Source organism: Ciconia boyciana, chromosome 2, assembly GCF_034638445.1.
Source record: "Ciconia boyciana chromosome 2, ASM3463844v1, whole genome shotgun sequence".
Taxonomy (NCBI): Eukaryota; Metazoa; Chordata; class Aves; order Ciconiiformes; family Ciconiidae; genus Ciconia; species Ciconia boyciana.
The window spans coordinates 157,641,676-157,660,859 of NC_132935.1; the positions used below are offsets into that span (position 1 = coordinate 157,641,676).

Below are 19,184 nucleotides of genomic sequence, written 5' to 3' on the forward strand. Positions count from 1 at the left end.
GCCTTAAACTGTTGGTCCTCTATTGAGACCTCGAAAAAAACCAGCTTGAGAGGAAGAAAGATTTTGTAACACAGTTGCTGATCTGCGCAGTGGTAAGATTGACCCTGCCAGGGATCAGTTCCCTTACCCCACATCTGTGTGTGGGTTTTCGTGTGTGTCTGGCTTGGGGGGACCGTGCTCGATTATCTTAATAGTTTCACGGGCAACAGGCATCCCAGTGCCGGCACCGGTACGCTGTCAGGACGGGTACCCAGGCCCCTCGGATGTGTACGCATGAGAAGAGGGGCTTCTCCAGCACCTCGAGGCAGGCAGAGCGGGGTAAATGCCGTCCATAACCCGGCGGGAGCCCGGGATGGCGGGGGAGCACCTGCGGGTCGCCGGGATGGGCGGGGGACTTCCCGGCTGAGGGGAACGACTCGCACCCCTTATGGGGGGAGCAACGGCGGCAGGGAGAGGGAGGAGGAGAAAAGGAAGCCGAGAGGGGTTGAGGAGAAGCGGGAGGGAAGGGAGCTGGGGTCTAGAGGAGGAGCTGAGCGCAGAGAGGCGGCGGCGGGCAGGGACTCAGTCGGGCCGGGAGCTGACGGCCGCCGGAGCAGCGGGCGGGCAGGCGGGCGGGAGGCGGCCGGGGGCAGGTGCGGAAGCCGCCTACAGCCGCAGGGCGGCGGCCGCCCGCGGGGCGGGGGGCTCGGCTCGGCGCCCCGGCAGCGCGGCGGCGGCCCCCGGGCCCTATGGTGCCGCGGAGGGACCCGGCCCCTGCTCGCCGCCTTCCAAAGGGGCCCGCGGAGCGGCGCGGGGCAGCGGAGCCCGCCGGCCCCGGCACTTGGCTGGCATGAGGAACCTGCCGATCCTCCTCCTCTCCCTCTGCTGGAGCCTGGGGCGGGTAAGTCACCCCGCGCTCACCCCCGGCCCTGAGGGGTGACTCGCCCCTCCAGACCGCGGACGGGGTGACCCCTACGGCTCTTCCCGCCGCCCCCTCCCTGAGGAGCCTGTGCGGAACCCCCCGGGCTGGCGGTTCCCTCGCAGCTTCCCCCGTTCTCCGGAGGGGGGGGCTCAGCGGTAGCCGTAGCAGGTGCGGAGGCTTCGGCCCCGCCGACTCACTTCGGGAGGCAAGTGACTCCCGCCGCTCGCGCTTACCGGCTGTCCCCGGGCGGGGATCTCGCAGGGGAGGGGGCTCCCGCCCCCGCCGGGACCCCCAGCCCATCTCCCCTCCGGCGCTCCTGGGGACAGGCTCCCTGGCCGCGCAGGCAGCGGCGGGCCGGGCCGGAGGCGCAGGCGGCGGGGGGCGCCGCCCCGCACCCCCGAGCGCTCCTCAGGGGCCGGGACGGCTCCGCCCCGGCGGGGCAGCGCGGGCCGGGCCCGCTCCCCATCCCCGGCGGAGCGGCGCTGAGGGGGCCCGGTGCCGGGCCGTTCGTCGCCGAGTCCCTCGATCCCCGCTGTTTTTCCCGGCAGCCGGTGGCCACCACTAGTTTGCGAAGAGTTTTCCCGGAGCACTGCCCTGGTACGGTCGTTAGCAATCATAATATGGGGGGAAAAAGCCTGCATGATTAATTTCTCTTTCATGCATGCAACCGGATAACAACGTAGAAAGCATTCAGAATATTAAAGTCTTCAAATTTAGGGCATCTGCTTTTAACATCTTTCTATTTTTAAGCGATTCTTCAGTTGTTTGTAAAAGTCTGTAATGTTGCTGGAAACATAATTTACGAAAAATAAAAAAATCTGCCCTCTAAATCTTTCCATTTTTTGTTACTGTAAACTTAAAGTAACAGATCATTTCCACCAAAAGTCGGGAAACCGTGCTGAAGGTAAAGGTAAGCTGCTTGTCAGAAGAAATGTTTTTCCAGTCAAACTGCTGTTCTGGATGCCTTAAAAATTGTTAAGCCACTGAAAATGCAGAGAGGCTCCTCAGCTGGATTTCCAGCTAACTGTGTACCTTTACAATGCGCAATACAGCGCACGCAGTTCTGTATTCAGTGGTTACAAAGGATAACCTGCCCTTGGTAAAGCAGAGGGAAAGGTGCATGAGCACCAGCCCTGAAAGGTGGTGCGTGCCCTCAAAATCCATTTTGGGGTTCTTGATGTGTTTTGGGATGTGGTCAGTGCCACATAGTCTTGAAGCCTAAATCTCTTTAGCTTGGTGAAGGCCATCTGAATGAAACTGGTGTATGTATTAGAACAAAGTATATTACAGTTTGGCATGCATCTGGGTTTTGAAAAGTAATGCTGTGTTACCTTTGGGTACTAAAAAATTTATGTTCTCAAAGTAACCTTCGCTATTAGATGACTGATACTGAGAAACTTGCAGTTCTTTCATAAGTATGAGAGAGAAAAGTCACTTATTTGGCAGGTTTCTTAATAGCAGTAGCTGCTTTGATTTACCCCTCATTTAGTTAACATTTCCATTTACTGGAACCTACCTTTCCAAGACCCAGTAATTATTATACTTTTTGATGAGTAGGAGATCTACTCTCAGGTACCGAATATTTGCAATTGGAAAAGAAAAATATTCAAAATCTGTTATGTGAAATGAAAATACAATTAAAAACATTATATATATATGGGACTTTATTTTACATGAGGGCTCTCTGGAAAGTAGATAATACGTAACAAAACACATATTTTCAGTATAATGCTGAACTTTCTATTATAAGTGCTAGAAATCATAATTTATGTTAAGAATCTGTACAAATTCACTTAAAAAAAAAATCTGCCCTGAAAACATATAATTTCGATATAGAGAAAAGATGGAGAAAAGGAAGTAAGGTTCTGATGTTGTAAATGGTGAAATGAGACATTTGGAGAAGAGACAGATTTTCGTGAGTTTCCGTAACAGCTCCTGCTGTTATGCTTATAGTTGTTAAGCTGTATTTTTAAAAGCTGCGCAAATGGCTTGCCCACAAGGAGACTGCAGAATAACCAGGTTCTCAGTCCTAACTCCGGGTCCTAGGTTCTGAGTCCGTGATCACAGCTTAATTAATTAAGTATTGCCATTTAAAAAAATAGTGTCTCACAAATCAACTATTACCAGATTCTGCTATTAAATGTCTCCTAGGAAAAGTAAGAGAGAGAAAAGGGGAGAGAGAAGCTTGGAGAGAGACCACCCTGTTTGTGATACTGCAAGTGTGAGGATGACTGAAGTACAGGATAGTCACATTTTATTTCATGATGATGTTACTTCATTTGAGCTAATCTCACTGTCCCTTCAGCTCCAGTGACATTCCTGTTTTCCCCTTTGTCACCTACTACAGTCATTTCTCCCATGCAGTCTCTTATGGACTCTGCATGTTTCTCTGTTAGGTTCTGTCTGCCTCTGTGAATCCAACTGACTTCAGTGCAACTTCCCAGTGTCTTATTCCTCTCCCCAATACTGCTACATCCCTGCCTCTTTCCATGGACATAAATAACCCTTTTTGAAAACCAGGGAACTGGAGGCAGGGCTATAAACCAGCAAAGGCAATAGTGCTTTCATTTTTAAAGAAGTGGGGTTTTCTTCCTGTGTAGGACTTGCTTGAATCTAGTAATCATACTCTGGGTCCTTCAGGAGGTAAAATATACATGGTGGAAAAGGGAAGAAAAGCAAAATTTACCATGTCAAATAGAGTGCGGTTTGATCTGTTTTTATGTTCTGTGATTCGTATTAAACTTTCAGCTTCCTAACTTACTACAAAAGCAAAAAAAGCAAATGTGTTTACTTTCCTGCTTCAGTTTAACTCACAGTTTTTCTGGAGGAAAAAGTCTCATGAAACAATATTCGTTAATAACAGGAAGGAGCCAGTGAATGCTGTAGTAGATAACTTTAACATTTTGTTTTGAAAAGTCAATGTGTGAGAAGCTAAAATGGGCAATGACTGTGTTTGTAAAATGCCTAGCACATACTTGGGCAAAACCAGTGCCAGTTAAAGTTGTGGATTTCATTATTGGTAGTTGTATCCTTCATAAAGCATTTTAATTCGTGTTTCAAGACCCTGGCCTGTTTGCTGATTTGACACAGGTGAATGGTGTCCATCCAGAATGCAGATTTCAGGTGGAGATTCACAAGGAGGAAACAAGGTGCATGGAACTTCTAAAGAATGCAAAGCCAGTGGACTACAAAGGTAAGAAAAGATAAGCTGTAATGTAGAGACAACTGGAGTATTCAAGATTTTCTCCCTTTACCTTCTTTGCTGTTGCGGATGCAGTTGCTGTATTTGTCTGTACTGTGCTTGTAATTTTTTGTATTTTAGAATTTATGCAGATTTTGCATTAAAGGTACAGCTGCAGCAAGCATGTTGTGAGAGGTGTGCCAGGCGCTAGGCACGCACTGGGTGGGACATTAGATGGGAGCAAATGCATTCTCATGTTTTAAACTGTTGCTGCTAGTATTTTCTGACTAGCAGAGAAGCTGCAGGCTGGTGATGACAGAACCAGCAGAAAGAACAAGTCTGAGGAAAAGCTGAAAGCCTTGGATCCAAGCATCTCTCTCTAGTTATGGTTGAAAGTAAAGTACTAGTGCAGGAATGATCTCTGGGTTTCCCAGGCAGAAGATGTTTCGGACAGAAGACCAGATTCACATGCAGAGTACTATAGAGTCATGCAAAGGAAAAACCAGACAGTAGTGTTACATCCAAAACCAAATTCTCTCTGGTACTTTATTGTTTTTATTTTCTCTATATATAGAAAGATAAATATATGGACTCAGATATGGCCAATTGTAATTTAATAGAAGAAAGAAGGAAGAGGAGATGTAGTTTATTATTTTTTAATTTTAGATTTTACTAGATTTCCTTGCTACATTTTCATGTGAGTAGAACATAAGATTATGAAAAAATGACATTTTTCATGTAAGTTGGAGCTGCTGATAAAGCCATTTGTTCAGCAAGCAAAATACGAAGGCGACAGATAAATCCAGACAGCCAAATGAAAAGCAAATCTGTAATATTAAAGTAGCTAGGGCAGAACTTGGTTAAAAGTTTTTGGCTTTTTAGGAAAGTTGGAAGCATGTATTTATTAATTTTATTTTTTTATGACAAAGGTATTAATGTTTTATGATTAGTTACATTTTGTAAACCGTATGCCAGAACTTGTAAGCAGAAAGCAGTCTCTACGCACCTACTGGTGAAAAGGTAAAAGTGCTTCTTGGGGTGCTTCATTTGCATATGTTACCTGCCCAGCACTCCTCTGGTAACGTGTAAAATATTGAAGGGAAGGGTGGGCTTTCAGTGAGACTTAGAAAAAGGAGAAAGAAATTTTAGAACTGAACAGCAGCTGAACATTTTTCAGTTCAAAATACAGTTTTGATTTTTACAAAGTAACGTCATACCTAAAACTAATAATTACATTTCTGTTGTTAAATGATCTTTAAGTGGCTGGAAGTATTTAATTTCAAATTAGTTCTACAAAGCCATAAGCCTTATCGGTGTCCTGTGTTTTGATATGGTAGTCCAGGTATGTATCATCTCAGAATAACTGGGCCCCTTGGAATACTACAGCTCTTGCAGTGTGGTTGTTTTCCTTTGGTTGAACTAGGTGATACATAGTGTATTTGGTTTTTCATATTCAGTCCTTTTTGAATGCGCTCTGAAGATGATTATGATACCTCAGGGATCTGCCATCTGCAGTGCCCTTTGAGCATAAACATGAGTCCCAACTCATGATGCTTTCTCCACCTCTCTTCTTGATTTGAATGTGTAACTCCCTCAGTGCATACTCCAATATAAATTTGTATGCAATAAAATAATTAAAAGGATCATCAACAGTTTGTATTTTACTATAATTTTTCATTTTGATTAATCCAGATCAGTAATTAGAAAAATTATAATAACAGTGAATAATTTACATGGATATCTCTTCCAAGCAAAATCTTACTGGAATAATTGATCTACATTTAGATTTTTTTCTTTATACAAGTGGTGAAGAGAGACGGCTGTTACATAAATAAGACTAGTGTGAAGCCAGATGGTGAAATAATTGCTAGCACAGCTTAATGAATTAAATCTTGAATTAATAAATTCAGTATTAGCTATTATACAGTTTTGAAAGTCAAGCTTTCTTCAAGATCTACTTTTGTGATCCAGATGCTGGGCTGCTCCAAGGGTATCCTTGTGATGCACACCACTTTTATTTTGGGTACCCTAGGGGAAGAAGGACGTTTTCTGTCAAAATTTTCTTCACAGCCTCTTTTCACTGGAAGAGGGGTGCCTCCTGAAGGCAAACTGCTGTGTAAGAACTTCATGTCTTGGAAGCAGACAGTATGTCTGACGGTGTTGATTCAGCCCTGCAGGTAGTGATAAAACAGCAGTGGAAGGATTTATATATTTAATTGAATGCCTGGCTGAAACTAAGGGAATATTCCATTTTGTAGGAGGCTGGAATAAAGCCCCGTGGTAATGAACCCTTAAAACCTATATGTTTAATGTTATAGGAGAATTTATCCTGTGCTTCATGTTATAGATACTTTTACCAAGAACCTGTTCAGAAGAGCCTATGTTAAATATATGCATTTGCATTTCCAAAAATATCCATTCTCTATGTGTCCTTATTTTCCTAATAAACTCTCTGTATTCATAAAAGATGTAAGGAGTATTTTGAACGGAGACTTGCAGATTGTCACAGTGATACTCTGACTGCTGATAAAGAAGAATTACTAATGAAAATTGGCAAGCTGGAACTAGTCCAAGTCCTAGCTCCACACCTAAAATTTGTAGTACACTTGAAACATAATTCATTACAATAAATTCGCAAAACCTATTTCACTTTTTCCTGAATAGAAAAGGTGGTTATACAGCCCTTGTCATGCTTTTCTAACTTTAGTATGTGCTACCTGCCTCACAAAAGCTATAATGAAATCTAGTGGAAGGTCCTGTCTAGAATTTGGAAATAAAGGTTCACTGAGATTTTCCACAGGAGGCTCAGGCCTCCATTATCAAAACCAGTGGGAATTTTTTCATTAACTTCTTGGGCACCTGAGAAGCCTTCACGCCTCTATGTAACATGCTCCAGAATTTAGCTGGCATGCACAGCTACTGAATTTTGGAGGATCCAGATTTTATGGGACAGGCAGTTTCTCCTTTGGCCTAGATGGCAATTACGTGTGGAATACCTTATCTAATACTTCTCACCTCCCAGTTAGGGAGACATAAAGGCAAGATTTAAAGGTGACTCTGGTGGTTGGTTTTTTTTTTACATAATAAAATGATGTATAGTAATCTTACCTGAGCTGCCTCATAACAAGGGCTGAAGAATTTCACTGAGTAATTTTTGTAGTGCACCTAAAATCATTGACTACGAAGTCTGCGAAGGACTTGCTTACTTCATGGCTTAATAAAGCAATAGTGTGTTTTGCAAGGAAACACTGTATAAATACTGTGTAAATATTCTTTAAACAATGCTAAGGATATATTAAAACCCCAGGACCCACTTTGTCTACATTCTGCTCATTTGCCAATGTTAAACTGTTAGACATCTGGACCTCCTGCTTTGCACCCGTTGGGGGATTTTCAGGCATTAGCACATACTCTTCCGTTACTAGATAGTATTACACTCCACTTAGGGAAGAAAGTCGCTCTCCAAAGATCTGTGGCAGCACCTTCCTCTCTGTAGTGCTCTCCAGCAAATCTAGTTGTTTATTTTATGAAGACTGCATTAGCTTCCATCTGCATTTGTTTTCTTCATCCTTCTGTAATTTGACACCCGAGGAGGTATGGATGCACCTTAGCTGGAAGCCTAGGAGAGGATTTTCTTTGCACTCATTTTTGGAGGGCAGATTAATTCTGTTGTAAATAGCTCATAATAGCTACAGGTTTTGAGGTCCAACACTAATTCATCTTTTACCTACTACCCATGGCTTCTCTTCTTAAAAAAATAGAAAGCTCCCAATAAAAGTGATTGAAAATACACACAAAATAGCCAACTGCAAATTTCTGTCTTTATTCAGTATTTAGAATTTTGCCTTATAAAGTAATTGATTCATTTCCATTTACCTTTAAATGAAAAGTGAAATCTTATGGTAAAAAATGTTAAAACTCAGTCAGTAGACTTTATATCAGGGTTCTACAACAAAAAGTTCTAAAAAGATCTCATTATGAAAAAATGAAGTCTGGGGTTTGGTTTTTTTCGTTTTGGACTGAGTGGCTGCACAGTTAAATGAGTCTTTCGGCTCTTGCTTTTCAAAATGTGTTTTGTGAGACCCATATGTCGGACAACATTTTTAATTTTAGATATGGCATCTTAACTTTGAGGAGGGGATGTAGACGGAAAGATTAATGGTTTTGGAAAGAATTTCATAAACCTCTCAAAGAGAGGCTTCATAATGCAGCTAGTAATGGGAAATTGAAACAGACAGGACTACCAAAATGATACTCTCACTTACTCATAAATTTAAAGCAAGAGGGACCAATGGCACTATGTAATCTAATCTCCCGAATTACACTGCCAGTAGAATTCCACTCAGTGATTCCAGCACTGAGCTCATGATCTTGTGGATGAAACAGAGCACATCTTTCTGAAAGGTCTTCAGAACAGTGGGATGAATATTCAAATGTTGGACCCATGGCAAGTTGTCCAAAAGTTAGTTTATCCAACTAACCTCTGTGGTTAAGGTTATTTCTCCAGTAAGAAAGGTGCCTATTTTGCATTCCAAACCCACACATACAGACACACACTCATATATCTCTGTATTGTGCAAAAGAGGAACTGACTGTGAGCATAACTAAGCCAACCTGATGATCACTCTCTCCTCCACATCAGTAAACAGGAGACTTACACAAAGCCAGATGAGGCCTTTCTTTTGCTATGTGAAAAGGAATCTCCTCAAGGTTCCCCCTTTCTTAATCTTCCCAATCTCATCAAGATCTTCCATCAGTTTTTGTTTGGTTTTGCAGCTATTTTCTCTGTAAAATGAGTCGGTATTTCAGACTGCAGTGTTGCTTAGTTATCCGAGGTAGCATTAAAGGTAGAATTAAATGAGATATTGGGATCATGGAACTTCCTTTCATACAGCACCTGCAGCTCTTGGCAGGACAAATTTACCTTTCTTGAATCTCTGTGCTGCTGCTTTTCTAGCTGTAGTACAGACATACTGCTACTTTTTGGTTCACACATTTTTTTATGAGGGGAGCTGAAGGGGCTGCTTTGAACGTTTGTCTGTTTTGGTTTCCATTAATTGAAGTGTCATCGTTAGTGACACCACATAAAACTGATCATCCTTACGGTGTTGACAATGTCTGGGCTTTGTGGAAGCTATACTTAATTATTTGAGGGCAGAAGAGAGGCAGAGTTGGCTCATCTTTTGAGGAGGCTGGGCAATAGGTGAGAAAACCTTGAATGAAAGGAGTTGCCTACTGAAAAATAACCAACAGGAAATAAACGGTGAAGACCAAGAAAATGTCCTGATCAGCCTCATTCAAAAATCTCACATAATAAAGGTTACTACGAGTGACAATAACAAACTTTTTTGGAAAGAAGAGAGGCAACACGTGGCCACGGATACATTCTACAATTTTGAAAGTCTGAAATTTCTATCCCTCCGCAAACGTAAATAGACACTCAGCAGCAGACATTAATAGATGGCATTTGGAGCCCTGAAAAAGGAACGTGCACAGTCATAAGTGAATTTATTGTGTTTTTCAGAAGATTCTGAAAGAAATATTGCCCCACATAGTTTTGTGCTTGAGTCCTGATAAAGACAGCTGTGGCCATGGCAGTCTACTCTCCGTGACATCCAAAGTTCAAATACCAAAAGGCAGCAATCTTGAATACCAAAGAAGTAAAAAAGCTCCAACTAATACAACAAATGGCATATGAGTTAGACATAATCCAAACTAACAGAAATATATGGTCCCAATACTTTACAGAGACTTTAATATTTTGTGGTGGGGGTTATATGAACAGGAGATTGATACTTAATGATATTTTTTGAAGAATGTACAGCATGTCTAAATTGGGGTAACACGAAGATGAAGGTACCTCTTACAGCTTCAACTATACATCCATGAATATCTTTCCAGTGTAATAGAAAATGATGTTCTTATGGTAAGATTAGAGTGCTGTCCAGTTGTACAAAAATAAATGCTGTTGTCTCCAAAGAACATTTTGAGCAATTGGAAAGCAGGATTTACTTCGTAGAAAATGTGGATGGAAATATGTTTTCTTTTTCAGAGGGTTTTTTTCAAAGTTTTTAGCTGGCGACTTCCATATTTCCTTACAGTACCCTAAAAATATGTAAATTACATTAAAAATGAAAATTGGCTTAGAGATTTTTGATTCTCTGATGGCAAACTGTTCTTCAGAAAGGAAACAAAGCATTTCTTCTGAAATGTTTCATTTAGTGAAAAGCCAGTAATCCCCTAGAAATCTCAGTAACTGTATTTTTGCCATTCCTGGCTGGCTTTTGAAGACCTATAAACTGCAAACATTTTAGGTGAATATGAGATAAACTCTACTGGTTTCATCATTCTGTTTAACTAGTTAAATCTGATGTATACTGTAGCCTTCCCAAATTCTACTTGCTGTGCATGAGTAGTTTTTGTTGACCAGTAATTAAAAAAGCTTACATTCACATTTCCTCAGTATTTCTGACTAATCAGAGCTTGTATGCACTCTGTACAATTTCACAACAGCGCTTTAGTTCAACATAGGTATATTGGAGCTGCTTCTTGACCGTTTTGCAGCCAGTGTTTTCATTTTCACACAATTGCAGGCCGGCAGCTCCTTGAGGAGGGGGACTGGGGGCCCCTGGGGAGGCAGGGCAGGCAGGGCCTGTCCCACCCCCAGCCAGGGCAGCCAGGGGCAGCCCCAGCCCCGGGCATCGGGCACCTCCCTGGGGTAGGGACAGCTGGGGCCATTAGCCTGCAGGTGGGGGTCAGGATCTGGTCTGGTGCAGGGAACCAGGGTGTCGTGGTTCCACTAACAAGCCCTAGACTCTAACATACAGTAAGGCAGGCAAGCCCTATGGCAAGCACAGAAGCCTGCCGATTAATAGCTTAACAGCAGTAACAGCTATAAATTTTATCTAGCACATTCCAATCAAATCTGTCATTATCTCAAACCCTTTGAGCCCCACGTTGGGCGCCAAAAAGGACTGTCGTGGTTTAGCCCCAGCTGGCAACTAAGCACCACACAGCCGCTCTCTCACTCCCCCCCGGTGGGATGGGGGAGAGAATCGGAAGAGCAAAAGTAAGAAAACTCGTGGGTTGAGATAAAGACAGTTTAATAGGTAAAGCAAAAGCCGCGCACGCAAGCAAAGCAAAGCAAGGAATTCATTCACTACTTCCCATGGGCAGGCAGGTGTTCAGCCATCTCCAGGAAAGCAGGGCTCCATCATGCGTAATGGTTACTTGGGAAGACAAACGCCATCACTCCAAATGTCCCCCCTTCCTTCTTCTTCCCCAGCTTTATATACTGAGCATGATGTCATGTGGTATGGAATAGCCCTTTGGTCAGTCTGGATCAACTATCCTGGCTGTGTCCCCTCCCAGCTTCTTCTGCACCTGGCAGAGCATGGGAAGCTGAAAAGTCCTTGGCTAGTGCAGCAACAACTAAAACATCTCTGTATTATCGACACTGTTTTCAGCACAAATCCAAAACATAGCCCCATACCAGCCACTCTAAAGAAAATTAACTCAATCTCAGCTGAAACCAGGACACAGGGTCAGACACAGGAAGCTGAAGGAAGCTGCACCCACAGACAGAGGAAGCTGAAGGAAGCTGTGTGAGGAAGCTGAAGTCAGGTGGACCCACAACATCGCTGAAGGCCCAGACCTGAGCTTGGATGGGACCCTGGGCAGGGGCGTGAGGCTGATCAGGGCCATTAAGGCCTGTTAGTGCACTCAGGGCCCTGACAAAAGTAGATGGCAAATAACTTTATAGCAAAGTTATAAAGTTATATACTTTTTAGCAAAGTAGCAACAGTATTTTTGCTGCTATCTTCTTCCTATTACCGCTGTAAGCAGTACTGCTGCGTGTTTGCTTTGCTTCCAGTTTGCTAGCTTGCTATTGCTCTAGCACCTCCTTTTCCTTTCTCTCTTATTACTTGTGTGAAAATGCAGAAAGAATTTCAGTCCGTATATGTTCATAAATTCTCATGCGGCCTAAGTTACATGCTGGGGCGTTCAGACCTAGTGTCTAGAAAACATTGCCCATAAGAGGTGAGTTTGCTTCTGCTTTGTCAAGTTAAGTACAAAAATCGAAACTTTTCCCTGTTCAAAAAATAAACCCTGGACTAGCTGACAACTTTCTGGCTGATTTTCAAAGCTCCTTCTCTTTGTTTCATGTATCATGGATGCCTAGACAGTTTAAAAAATGCTAAACCTCTCTTTGAATTGGCAATTTTTAAAATCCAAATGCAAAGTGCCACCTAGTGGTTAATATATGGATAAAATGTATATATAAACAAAACTTTCCAGTACAAACTCAGTGTTATGCATTTTTATAGATGAAGAAGCACATGTAGGTAAGCAAACTTGTTGCTTAAAGACTGGGTCTCAGATAGCAGGATGAGGAGTGTGGTGGCAATACTTACATAAGGTGAAAAAAATGAGAAACAAAATGTAGTTTATAGTCTGTTACGTTTCCTTTCCTTATAAAGTATCTGCAAATGCATCACAAGCATTAAAGACCAAACATTAAAATAAAGTAAGTGACCTCATTTAAACTAACTAAGAATAGCATCTGCAGTATCATCTGGAGGAACAGGAGGGAAGAGCAGTAGAGGAGTGACACCATGGCCACACTTCTGAGCGAGTCATTGAGCAAAGGTTTTCTGGGAAGATTGTTTCCTTGGATATGCTGTGAATGACAAACCAGAGAAATAAATTATGCAAATGAAGATGTTGAAAAGAGATTGTTATATGTAGGGTGCAGAGGACTTCTAGACACCACAGAAATAGAGATGAAGAACCTATTTTTTTCTCTTTGCTAGCTTTATTAATAGGTAAAGAGGGAGGTAAAGAGTATAGTAGTAGAGATGCACAGGAAAAGTTGGGGAGCTAAGGCAGATCAAGAGCTGGACTGGTTTTATATGTGTACATATCAGGGTGAAAGGACAAAAACATTCAAGGCTTGAGAATTTATTGAAGCTGGATGCAAACAGAGACTAAATCAATGAACAAACATAAAAGGATATAAATGTACATTAAAATACTTTTGGATACTTAGAATAATTTTTTAAAAATAAGATAAAAAAATTGCACACATGAAAATAAACATTGGAGCATTTTAAGTTTTATTTAAAATGTGAGGTATTTTCTGTAGAATTATTGGTAGAATTGTTACTAGAATTAAAAGTTAAAACCTTATTTAAAGCTATAAAAAATATGGTTTGTATCTTAATTGATTAATATCCTTTGGAGATAGTAGGAAAGAGGCTTATCTATGCGGGAGATGGGTAAAACTTCCAGAGAATAAAAGCATACATAATGATTTTATGAAAAGCGGCAGTGATGGATGACATTCCAGAAATCCTAACACTGAATGAATTAATGGCTGGACAGAGGGTAGTAGAGAGTAAGTGAATAGAGTAGAATGTCAACCTTGATCAAGCTAGATATTCTACGTGTAGAAAGAGACACATTTAACATACCATTTATTGCACCTTCATTTTCCAACAGTCTAGGTATTTGTAGCACTGTAGGCTGCTCTATAGTCACTGGCAAGAAACAAGCAGTTGTTGGGAGCAATTATTCTGGCCTGTTTTCATGTGTGTTAGGATGAAGTGAATCATGCTCTGTCACCCTCTGACAATATTGCATATGTCATTATTGTTGTAAAAGGATACTATTGTGGGTAAAGAGCAATATCTACTTGAAGACCTGTGAAACTCACCAAGGTCTCCAGTTGTGCCACATCTTGAATTTCCAAGATCAGTGGGAAATTAACTGCTAGTTTCAACTGTGCACAATTAAGCTCGTGCTGTACAATAGAGATATGTTGTTGGGATGGAAGAGACAAATTGATGCAAGTGTAGTGAGAATGGACTTGTTAATTGCATCCCACCTCTGCATAAGGGTGTGTTTTGCTAAGAGAAGAAAAAGATATATGACTGCAATATTGTCAAAAATCTGTAGTAATAGGAGGAGGGGGAAATGAGGAAAGGTGTGAGTTGAAAGCCCAGAAAAGTGCATATTGTTTAACAGTTGTACTTCTAACAGCCCCTAGCAGTGCACCAGTAACACCATCATTTCAATATTCAGCCCTAGACCAGTTTTCAGAAGCACACTGTAGTTGTTCAGTGACTATAATGCCTCCAGGAAATTTCAGCAGTTTTCTCAGATTTCCCGTACCATAATAAATAAGCCTGTAAATATATATAAATTGAGGCTTAATGTTCTTCTTGGAATTCTGATGACAGCCACTCAAGTTTCACTCTCACGACTGTTGATGCATCTGAAGGTAGTCTAGGTGTAGGAAATACATCTTTTGTGTTATTTCATCTATTTGATTTAAGGAGTCTGAAAAAGTATCATTCTCTTCTGTGCCGTAGATGCCTGTAAAGTCCTAAAATACTGAGGAAAAACTGAGGTAAAAAATACATTCCTCAGAAGACATTAGTGACTGGTAATGTTTTCAATGTCAAAAATGTGTACATTAATTTCCTTCCTGCAAGCTAGCTTCGAGATCTGATACAAATTGTGTTGATTAATCTTGGTGGGGATAGGACTTGGACCTCTGTTTTTCTGTATAATATTTCATGTAAGTGAAGCTTGAATAAGAGTTTTGTGTTTTTTTGTGGAAAAGGTACTAATGGAACTCTGAAGCCCATGTTGTTCAGCTGCCTTTTTAGCAAAACCTTGGCCCTGTCCATATAGCAGTGTAGCAAAAATTTATAAAGGCCTCTGAGCTGTTTGCAGATTACTGTAGCAAATCCACCATGTTACAGAGAGTATACTGAACAAAAGGGAAAATTTGTGAAAGTCATCAGCTTTTATGGGTGTGCGTGAACATTTTCATGACTCATCTCAGCTCTCACTTGTTAGTGGAAATGCGGATGAACTAAAAAGGTCTGAAGTCGCACAAGATGCTAATTATTCTTGTGTACTCCAGGGCTTGTTTGTGCTGGCTCAGGCAGTACATCCATCAAAGCCAGAAGAGTTTCATTTTGTCAGTATAGTTCTGAGTGCTGGCAGATGAAGAAAATAGTTTCTTTGTCTTTCTTGTATGTCACGTTGTTGATGTTGTTTCTGGCTTAAAATCAGTTGGAAAGGAAGCATGACCTGAATTGGCTGAAGTAAATATTCTTTTACTTTGCATAAGCCCTGGTGTTGCATCATAGAAATGTAGGACTTGATTTTAATCCAGTACTGCAACTTAGGAAGCACCTAAGCGTGTTTAAGTTCCATTGACTTCAAAGGATATGAAGATGACTTGCTCAGATGTAAACCTCTTAAATTATATACACATAGCCAAGTCAACATCACCTCAGAGATATCATTACTAATGCGAAAAGAAAAGCCACAAGTGCCAGAGGGAGTAGAAGGTAGTCAGGTAAAACAGAGCATAGATAAAACCCATGAGTTAATTCTTAAAGAAATGTATGAGCCAGCTGTTGGGGCAGATACACTAGAAAGGACAAATTCTGCATGATCATCAGGAAAAAAGGAATTATTATGGAGTTCAGAGAGTATTACATTCTGAGTCAGTTGCTAAAAACACTCATTCAAGAGGTAAGGACCAGAAACCTGAAAAGAGTGAATTGTCAATGGCAACAGGAACTTCTCAGCCAACCGTGGAATAAAGATAAAAAGAATGCCACTCTCACAGTTCCTAGTCCTAAGTACATCTCCCTTACCCTCAGGTAAGGCTAAAAGAAGGAATCCAATACATTGGTCTAGGAGTCAAAGTTACTAAAGGAACCAAAACAGTTAGTCCGCTTCTGGTAACTGAAGAGCTTGACAAGCTGAGGTTAGTCACACAGTATTAAGCAAATAAAGGTGGGGTTGATTAGAGTAAAGACAGGTCTAGATTCTGCAACTGAATTAACAACTTCAGGCTCTCTTGGGAATAAATCAGCATTTTTTAGGATGAAATTCTTCTGACCCATTTTAGATGTTTGCTTTAGAAATATTAGTTTAAACATGAGTCAGCCGTTCACCCTTACAGAGAGGAGGTTTAACCATATACTGTGCTACATTAGCAAACTGGTAGATCAAGAGAAGCAATTGTCAGTCTCTATTTGGCTCTTGTGAGGCTGCACCTCAGTGGAGTACTGTGTCCAGTGTTGGGCTCCTGTGTACAGGAAAGCCATTAATTGGCTCAGCAGAGAGCATGGAGATGGCACTAGAATATGCAGTGTATAACGATTGACTGAAAGCTGGGTTTGTTCAGCTTGGTGAAGAGTGATCTGATTGCTGTCTTCATCTACCTAATGGGCTTATAGAGAAGATGAAGCCAGACTCTTCTCAGATGTGAACAGAAAAAAAACCAAACAAAAACCACAACAAGAAGCAATGGAAGCAACCTGCAGCAAGGGAAATCCTAATTAGATGCATGGCAAAATTCCTCATGGAGAAAGTTGTGTGTGTGCAGGTTGCCCAGAGAGGTTGTGATAGATTGGAGATTCGGAATCTCCAAATCTCGGTGGAGATTTTTGGTGCTTGACTGGAAAAAGCGTTGAAGTGAGTATGGGTGAGTGTATGAGGTAATGAACAGTATACATCTGTTGCATACCTCTTTGGAGGTTGATACAGCATACAAGGCAGTGGAGAATAAGGCATTGCATGTTATCTCCCCACACAGATAAACTTTGTGAAGTGTTCCCATTAGTAGTCCCTTTTTTTTAGCATCATCTTTCTGAATATAGAACAGATGCTGCATTTAGAGCTGTATAATCCTAAAAGCGGTGTAGAAAGACCCAGTCCCCATGAACAAGTGACTCCTCTGGAGAATAGCATTTCCTTGGGAAACTATAAAGATGACTCTATGGAATTGGTGACCAAATGCAGAATTTAGCCCATAATCCTCCTCTCATCTTCTTTTTTCATCTCCAAACCCTATTCTTGGTACAGCACAGAGGCTCCCTCCCAACTATCACACTTAGATGTCTTCCAAAGGAAAGCAAGGCCCATGGGAATGCTATGCCACTGGCTCTCCTTCAGGCTGCAGCTAGGACATACCCCCAGGGGTGAATCCAACTGCTGGTTCTGTAACACACTCCTGGGTTCCCTAGTTTACATGTACTTTGAAAGTAACTTAAACTTTGAAAGTAGGATGCTAAACACTTTAAGTCAACACAAGCTGTCCAAGTTTAATTGCACTAAGATGGTTTAACACAAATATAGAATGTTTAAATGTTCCTTTTCCAGCTTCATTTAACTCAGGTGGCTTGATTTTGGGCATGACCTCCCTAGCACAGAGTAAATGAATAGTGAATTACTAATACTATAAATATTCTGAAGAATAGTATTATACATGGATGTGAGTAGTTCCTAATCCGAGTTTCATGTTCTCTACTGAAGGGAACAAACTGTACCTTATACTTTCTAATAATCTCATGGAGATAATACTGGTAGGATAAAAGTTTTGTTTATCTCTTTAGCGTTAATTACAAATTTAAATTGTCGATTGTCAGTTGCCTTACTGGAAGACATAAATGCCCAGAATTTTGCACATGATTTTTTTTTTTTGGAGAGAACTTGAACTGAGATAATATGAATAACATTTCCTTACTTCTTTGTACTCATAATTCTTCATAAGGCTTGAACTCAGAAACCTTCATAACTCTTCACTTAGCTTAGAAGGCATGCATTATAAGTAGTCACCTTTAAACAAATAGCATGCTTGATCCAAGTGCCTGTAGCGGGCTATAGGAAGATTTATGCTCATTCACAAGATACTGCTTTTGAGCCACATTTATAGAGACATCAGCATGGGCAAATCTGTAACAAGTAGTTACTATCTAGTAACTGGTAACAAGTTGTTACTAGTACTACTGTAAAACATGCCTATAACATTTTATGACACACACACACACACACACACACACCCTTCCTGAAATAAATGCACAGAAGCATTCTTTGTTCAAATGTCTGTTATTTAGTTTAGGAGAGATGATTTTGTTAGTCCATGCCCATTGTTCCAAAAATTCTTCAGTCACGATGCGCTCCCGTTGTATTTGTAATGCTGACTCCAATGAACTACTTTTACTTTTTTTAACATTTTCTTATCTTTTCTTAGCATGATCCCATCAAAATGACATAGTTTTAATGAGACATTTTGCAAACAATGTATTAACTGACCTAAAAATAAGCTGGTTAATCAACAGACTCTTATGATTCCCTTAACATTTTCATACAAAATACCGTCTTTGAAACTTTCTTGAAAGAGTCTAATCTGTCTTGAACTACTCATCCAAAGCTTCCACCAAGTCTTTATATGGTAAATACAGTAGGGTCATTTGGACCAGACTGAGCTTTCAAGTCTGTTACTGCTGGTTTTGTTTCAGGATGTGTTGGAATTTGGGATAACATCACCTGTTGGCGTTCTGCAAAGATTGGAGAGACTGTCACTGTCCCTTGTCCAAAAGTATTTAGCCTTTTTTCTGGCAAACCAGGTATTTCATTTTAACATGTATTTTTGCTGGCTTCTCTTTGGTATTTTATAACATAAAATGCTAAAAATGGGGGGGGGGGGTTTGCGCATTAAGGTTTTTATTTTCTTTTTAAAGAGTCAAAATAATAGACTCTTAACAGAGATGTTCATGATACATAATGAAAAGACCAAATAATTGTCTTTGTGGTCGATATGGTGTTCTTTGAGTCAGATACTAAATATATATTCTGATGACACTCATCAAGGCTGAAGACCTTGCTTGCTCTTTTTGACCTATTTATGTTAATTATTAAGGCAGCTGAGCCTGACTGACATCTTTAACAGTTGCCAGCAGGTCACATGCAGGTTGTTGCTTCTGTACTAAGAGCTCTGAAGGAGCTCTGCCTTGCCTTCATGAGAATAATGAGCCAACATTAACACATAATACCTAAAAATTATCACTATTGCAATTTAAGATAGTTATTATGAAACCTTTTATTCTGCTTTTTAATGGAACTTGAAAAGAGCTCATCAGTGTCTCAGACTGCTGAAATATTTAACTGTTTTAAGTCTACCATCTTCTCCACTGTCTTGTCAATATACCGTGGATTAATTTTGCACTTTGGCTTGATAGTGGGGTTTTAAAAATAGATGATGCACACATAGCATTTCACATATGTATCTCA

General features: G+C 41.0%; 1 protein-coding gene across 1 annotated transcript in view; it reads left to right on the forward strand.

Moving 5' to 3' along the window:
- Window positions 1-630: 630 nt before the first annotated feature.
- The window catches only part of VIPR2 (vasoactive intestinal peptide receptor 2), a 64,225-nt gene continuing 45,671 nt past the window's right edge, over window positions 631-19,184 (forward strand). The window contains exons 1-3 of the mRNA XM_072854691.1: window positions 631-880; window positions 3,992-4,094; window positions 18,413-18,520. Of these exons, the coding sequence (XP_072710792.1) occupies window positions 830-880; window positions 3,992-4,094; window positions 18,413-18,520 (262 nt within the window). The 5' untranslated portion in view covers window positions 631-829. The remainder of the gene's footprint in view (window positions 881-3,991; window positions 4,095-18,412; window positions 18,521-19,184) is intronic.